This window comes from Otolemur garnettii, unplaced genomic scaffold, assembly GCF_000181295.1.
Source record: "Otolemur garnettii isolate 467f Iridium unplaced genomic scaffold, OtoGar3 scaffold00034, whole genome shotgun sequence".
Taxonomy (NCBI): domain Eukaryota; kingdom Metazoa; phylum Chordata; class Mammalia; order Primates; family Galagidae; genus Otolemur; species Otolemur garnettii.
This window is the reverse complement of record NW_003852429.1, coordinates 8,104,482-8,111,878: the sequence shown is the minus strand read 5'-3', so window position 1 is coordinate 8,111,878 and position 7,397 is coordinate 8,104,482. Positions and strand designations below refer to the sequence as shown.

The 7,397-nt window shown below is 43.8% G+C and overlaps 1 protein-coding gene across 1 annotated transcript in view; it reads left to right on the top strand.

Moving 5' to 3' along the window:
• The window catches only part of SLC15A1 (solute carrier family 15 member 1), a 40,851-nt gene that overhangs the window by 20,075 nt on the left and 13,379 nt on the right, over window positions 1-7,397 (top strand). The window contains exons 6-9 of the mRNA XM_023513107.1: window positions 3-84; window positions 307-397; window positions 3,422-3,505; window positions 5,708-5,790. Of these exons, the coding sequence (XP_023368875.1) occupies window positions 3-84; window positions 307-397; window positions 3,422-3,505; window positions 5,708-5,790 (340 nt within the window). The remainder of the gene's footprint in view (window positions 1-2; window positions 85-306; window positions 398-3,421; window positions 3,506-5,707; window positions 5,791-7,397) is intronic.

Here is a 7,397-nt window from a genome sequence, read left to right as displayed (position 1 = left end):
GGCCTGGCCCTGATCGCGCTGGGCACTGGAGGAATTAAGCCCTGTGTGTCTGCATTTGGTGGAGATCAGTTTGAAGAGGACCAGGTAAGAGCACATGCCTCCCTCAAGACCATAGGAAGGGATTATAACATACAGGGGTCAGGTTCCACTGGCACAACGTCTGTTCTTTCAGTTATGTTCATGTCCACTAGAGAGCAGGACGGTGACCAAAATCAAGTAGGGAGCCAGGTCAGATCCTTGGCCACGTCTGCCCCGTTGGTACGGAGCCCAAGTCATCTTACTATACCTCTGCCCTTTCCATCACAGGAAAAACAAAGAAACAGATTTTTTTCCATCTTTTATTTGGCCATTAATGCTGGAAGTTTGCTTTCTACCATCATCACGCCCATGCTCAGAGGTAAGAAATAGCTGAACGTGACTTCTCTTTTCCTTGTTTTAATTGTGAGGAAGAAAGGTGAAAAGGCTAAGTCCTTGTTCTCTGCGTTTTGTTTTGTTCCTTGCGTCTTGCCCTTTGCTTCACTGTCAGGTACGTTCTGAGAGATACCGGGAGCCTAAAAGACAGAAATGAGCTGCTTTTCTTTCAAGGTTTACTTCTTTTCTTTCTTTCTTTTTTTTTCTTTTTGAGACAGAGTCTTAGTTTGTTGCTCTCTGTAGAGTCCTATAGCAGCACAGCTCGCAGCAACCTCCAGCTCTTGGGCTTAGGTGATTCTCTTGCCTCAGCCTCCTGAGTAGCTGGGACTACAGGCACCTGCCACAACACACGGCTTATTTTAGAGACAGGGTCTCGCTCTTGCTCAGGCTGGTCTCAAACTCCTGAGCTCAGGCAATCCACCTGCCTCGGACTCCCACAGTGCTAGGATTCAGGGAGAGTTTGTTAATTTCCCATTTGGAAGGGAATATTTGGTGTTACTGGGGACAAACTCATAAGACCATGGTGTCTAGACTTTAATCTTATGAAATATATATTTTCTGTGGATTTATATGTATAAAATAGTGATTTGAAGATGATAGACACTCAGACCGCATTCTACCTTGTTTTGTATAAAATTTAGTCACTTTATTCTTGTGTTAGATTTGCTTACCTCTCCCACCCCAGGTTCTATTACACTACCCATGTTTGAATTGCAAAATGATTACAGAATAATTTTTTAAATAAAATCTTACATATACAAAGTAAACATGTGGGAAAGTTTTTATTATTTTTTTCCTCAGATCTTAATTGGCTACTAGCTTGTTTATTTAAAATATAAATAAAAGAAACATTAAGACATGTCTGAAAATTAAGAACTAAGATTTAAGTTTCACTTGTACTGGATCATTTACTTCAGAGCAAACTAGTAGAAGGATCTGAGATGTTACCGTACTTGCAGACTAGGAAGTGGCCTACCAGTTTCATGGACGCTGACAGGGGTCAGAGACAAAGGACAGTTTATCACTTAGAGAAATAGCATAATCCAAAGCATCAAGAGTTTGCACTGGTTCCCAGAATCCCAGTTGCTATAGGACAAGTTGATGCCAGTCAACACCTGTGTTCCAGGAGATGAACCCTAAGCTTAGGGAACCCTGATCTTTTAAGATGGGCAGCAAACATGCCTACCCTTTGGTCCAGAGCAGGTCTTTGCTGTCCAGGACAATATGCGTCCCCACCCTTTGCTCTGAGGGGTGGGGAACCTGCAGCCTCAAGGCCACATGTGGCCCTCTAGATCCCGTACTTACTATAAGAATTTGTTTTGTAAAATTTGGATTCAGTCCAAAGACCCCAATCAGGGATATGTACTCAGTCACTGGTGGAAAACACCATCTCTGTCTTCCAAGGCTGTTCCTTATACAACAGCCTTGGGTGGCAAACAGCGAGGAGACACTGACGGCCAAGACCAGCATGGGCACAGGCAGGCCACACTGGCAGGAGGAGCGTGGGCGGGGCAGCAGACCTGGCACTGGACATACTGGTGGCGCATGGCACGAGTGCCTAGTGGGTTCAGCTGGGCCATCTCACTGCAGCACTCCCAGTCCCGGCCTTGCCAACTCTAGGTCGGCGCTGCCATGGCTGCCTCCATAGTCCTGACCCCGCTGCGAAAGGAGAGCGCAGTCTCTGCTGCCACCCCCCAGTGACCTCCTCCCCATAGGCCTCTGGACTGACCAGAGAGATTTTATATAACTAATAAGTGAGGGAACTGGAAAGCTGTTATGATCAGCTCAAGTGAGGATCTGACTAAGACATTTATATTCCTTACAGGGGAAAAAATGTTTTGTGTTGCCATGAACAGGAAACATTTGCATGACCAACGCTTTTGCGAAATTTAACATCTTTCTCTACACACGCTACAGAACGGTGCAACAGCTGGTTAAACCTTTGCTACCCCTGTAGGATCAGATAATTCCTGGAGGCTACAGCGTTCCACCAAAGGGATTTCCTGCAATCTGTTTCTTCTTACAGTCCTAATTTGTTTCCTTACTAATACTGGGATTTCAGAGTAAAAATAAGTCTCAGTCATGGTTGGCAAACTGCGGCCTGTGGAGTGAATGCAGACGTCTGGAGGAGACCATTCACATCTATGTTGTCTGCGGCTGCATGCCTACAAAGGCAGAGACCAAATGGTTGACAAAGGCTGAAACACTCTCTTACCAGTTACAAAAAAAGTTGTCAACCTCTGCCTGAGATCATTGAACTGTTGCCTGATTGTCATGAATGCAAGAACATACAATATTGATTTTCCGGGGCACTTTCGAGATTATTTACTGAGTCCCCTAGAATCAAGTTATTACATCTACGTCATATTTATCTCCCTCACTAAGAAAATCCAGAGGACCAACAGGGGCCCATTGATTTTGGCCTATCCAGGATGACACATCTCCCTCACTAAGAAAATCCAGAGGACCAACAGGGGCCCATTGATTTTGGCCTATCCAGGATGACACATCTATTTAGGGGCTAAGATTAGAACCTGTTTCCACCTCCTGCTTTCTGTGCCAATGCTGCTTTGCTCAGAAGGCAAAGACATCTAGTGAGGCAAATAGATAAGTCTACAACAGGATGTAAAGCAATGTGTGGCAATCAGTGAGGGATATTTAAAAATGGAACTAATTTTGACTCAGCACCTGTAGCTCAGTGGCTAGGATTCCCAGCCACATACACTGGAGCTGGCAGGTTCAAACCCAGCCCAGGCCTGCCAAACAGTGATGACAACTACAACCAAAAAATAGCCAGGTGTTGTGGTGGGCACCTGTAGTCCCAGCTACTTGGGAAGCTGAGACAAGAGAATCGCTTAAGCCCAAGAGTTGGAGGTTGCTATGAGCTGTGATGCCACGGCACTCTACAAAGGGCAACAGTGAGACTCTATCTCGGAGGGAAAAAAAAAAAGGAAACTATAAGTGCATTCCCAAGGCCATAATGAATTTTAATCTTGTGATTTCTCTCCAGTTCAACAATGTGGAATTCACAGTCAACAAGCTTGTTACCCACTGGCATTTGGGGTTCCTGCTGCTCTCATGGCTGTATCCCTGAGTAAGTAGAAATCAGTAGAATTGGGGCCATGTCATGCCCTACATTAATGATCATGACTAAATTTAAAAGTCCATGTAACAAGTTGCAACAAAAATGATGTGATCAGATGTTCAACATGCTCTGAGTATTCAAAGAAGGTAGGGAATAGGATCAAACAGGGAACGAAGTCAGCTGAGCTAGACCTTTCAGGGTGCTACTCTCTATGCAGATTGAAATGAAGGTGGTGGAATATGCTCGGGTAGCTGACCCAAGGCTGAAAGCTTTCACTTTCAACTCTGTAGAGGAAATGGCAACCTGGCTCAAATGCCATTGAAATATTTCTAATGAACATACAAATGTTGATAATCTATCATCTTCAAACCTGCAAGCTTCTGATTTCATCCAGATTGTTCTTTTCTGTGATGTTTGGACTCGGTCGAGGGGCTGCACTTGGGGGTCTGGAGGATCCCCAGAGTGCCTCTAGAATAAATATACAGTCCCCACATTTGGGCTTGAAGCCACAGGTTCCCTACCCTTGATCACCACTGTCAGCTTTGCTCCCCGGGTAATGACATGTCTCTCTCCAATTTTTATTTTCAAATCTTAACATTATCAAATAGGCCCATTTTCAACTTCTTTTGCTTATGTTGTAGCAATTTGGCTTTATCCTTACATTGATGCAATAGCTCAGTATTTTCCACTTTTTAATTTCTTTTCTTTCATAATTCTTCAGACACCTACAAGGTTCATTCATACCTTCTACTCTCTAATTCTGGGTGGGGGAGAGAGAGAGCATATCAAAAAGTCTTGCTTTGTGTCACTGTGTTAAATACTTTAGGTAAATTTTCACTGAATCTGTACAAGAGATCCTTGTATCAAAGATTATACTTTTTCTTTTAGAGGAATTTAGAACAGGACAAATCCTATGTATCAAACACTACCTGTAGAAATTTCTGTCTTTGAATTAGCTCCAGTTAACCAGAAGCTTAATGATTAAAATATGAGGTGGCAAAAGATAATATAGACTCAAACTAATGGACGTTTTTGCCATCCTTGTCTGTGTTGAGAAAAGTTAACCCTGAGCAAGAAAATAAACAAACGCCTCTCCTGTCAGCTATAAAGGACATCCATAAGATAGGCACTTACTGGAGATATGCTTGAGAATGAGGAGCTATCAAAAATCTTAGGCTTGCTTAATTCAGGAAAACAAGAAAAATTCAAGCTATGCCTGCAGCTTTTCAATTATTCAATGGTAGTTTTGGATAATCAGAAATCCCACCATAGGGACTGTTTTCAGAGTCTCTTGCAGAAATGCAAGTTATTAAGTTATTTTCATAATATGCCTAAGAAAGTCCATAGAAGAATGGTCTCATTGAAAAGTTGCTTCTGGCTCAGCACCTGTGGCTCAAGCGGCTAAGGCGCCAGCCACATACACCTAAGGTGGCGGGTTCGAATCCCCAGCCCGGGCCTGCCAAACAATAATGATGGCTGCAACCAAAAAAAATGGCCAGGCGTTGTGGCCGGCGCCTGTGGTCCCAGCTACTTGGGAGGCTGAGGCAGGAGACTCGCTTGAGCCCAGGAGTTGGAGATTGCTGTGAGTGTAATGCCATGGCACTCTACCCAGGGGGATAGCTTGAGACTCCGTCTCAAAAAAAGAAAAGAAAAGTTGCTTCTAACTTTTACAAAATGGTAGCTGCAAATGCAATTAATTTTAACTGTGCTTCTGTATAGTGACCACAAAAATCATTTCTACCACATAGGATTGAATTAAAGTTTCAACAGATGCTTTTTTATCACATAAGATTAAAAAAAAGAAAATTCCCCTAGCCATTACAGGCAGAAACTTACACCTACAGATATTGACTTTGTAGAATAATATCAATACATTTTAATCTGGGGAAAGCACTTGCTCCTATTGTCCCTGGTTGCACGGACATAGAACTTGTGCATAAATGGCTGCACTGAGTGTGTGGAGCTGCCTTGAGTTCTGGCCAGTAGAGACCAGGCTAAAGGTTTGTATGTTAGAGTAAACATACAATAGGCCTCAGAGGCTTCTGTGGTTGTTAGATTCAAAAGCACTTTCTAAACTGTGAGGTAAGCCCATTCCATAAGTAATCTGGATATTTCCAAAATGAGGTTATAATTCAAATGAAAGCGTGTCTGTCTGGGCCCCGGTGGCTCTGGCGGACCCCCTGCTGACACGTCTTCCTTCGCTCTGTCTAGTTGTGTTTGTCATGGGCAGCAGCATGTACAAGAAGTACCAGCCGCAGGGCAACGTCATGGCTAAAGTGGTCAAGTGCATTGGGGTGAGTGTGTCTGAAGCTCTTTCTCAGTGATGTTTAATCACCCCCAAACCTCCTTTAAATTGAAATTAAATTAAATTTTGATTTTCCTTTAAACATATCTTTAGTGTTCTGACAAGTTGGGATTTCTTACAAGACCCACCAAATGGAAAAAGATGCACACAGAACTCAGAAAGGGAGGAATAGAAATGGCCCTGGAGTTTATGATACACATCCGTGGTCAAAGGAAAGCAAATCAGAGTGACTCTTCCCCCTCAAATGGGCAGCTGCTGCCTGATGTGGTCGGGGAGCAGCAAATCCAGAATAGGGAGGCTCCATGTGGCCGTGTAGCCAGAGTCTCAAGTGGTCAAACACTTAGGGTCAATAATGCTGCTGCCAGGGATTAAGTCGGATGAAATAAGTCTTAGAGGGGAACCCAGGGGTGACGCCCATGGCTCAGTGGGTAGGGCGTCAGCCACATATACCGAGGTAGGTGGGTTTGAACCTGGCCCCAGGCCAGCTAACACAACCATGATAACTCCAACAAAAAAAAATAGCCGGGCATTGTGGCAGGTGCCTGCAGTCCCAGGATGAGGCAAGAGAATCACCTAAGCCCAAGAGTTTGAGGTTGCTGTGAGCTGTGATGCCACTGCACTCTACAGAGGGTGATGTAGTGAGACTCTGTTTCAAAAAAAAAAAGTGAACACAGACTGACACAGATAGATTATCATTGTAACATTTTTATTTTTATTTTTGTTTTTTTTGTTGTTGTAACATTTTTAACAGCAAAACGTGAAGTCCACAAATCACTGCCTAACTTACACTTACTCCCTGCCATGACATGCAGCCACCGGAAGTCTCCTCATCAAAGGATATTTGCTGATAGGAATGTGCAAATGGCGTCTTCCGTGTGCTTCCGCACAGCATCTGTGCACACAGGGGCCTCATGAGCAGATAATGGAATCGAGTGATTTTTCCCCTTATAAACTCCATTCCTTTAGTGAACATATTGTATATGTCGTCTAACTGGGGATAATGTGTAACTTATTTAGATTCTAACCACAAGTGGATCAACTTTTGAAAGAAACATCAGTCTTAAGATAATATTAGATCTCTTTGTCTTCAGCTAACCTCACTGCATTACTGTGCTGTGTTTCACTGTAGAGTCTTATGTGATTAGACTGTTGTACTGTGCCTCACTTTGTGAGATACATGCATGTGCCCTCTCCCTGTCAAGAAAACCCCCTCTAGGGGCAGGTGTTCCCTCTTCCTCTAATAGGACATCTATTCCCACCTAACACCTTTGTTCAAGCAATGAAGGGGACCTTCCCAGTGATCTGTCCAGGTCATTCCTTAACCAATAATGGACAATGTAGATAAAACTCCAACAGAACCTCAAGCTATTTAGGGTCAGGAGAACTCTGTGGCCCCAGATCCTAAAATCAACCTGTAGCTTTGAGTTCTGGCAGGTCCCCTGCTACAACCACCATCGCTGCCTCTTGTCACTGCATCGTCACAGATGCCCTTTGCTTTTCCTCCAAGTCCCGCCTGAGCACCACCACCAAGGAATCGTAGTAACCCCTAAAGAAACGAAGCATATTTGTCTGACCAGTGTTGCCAAATTTGAAAAT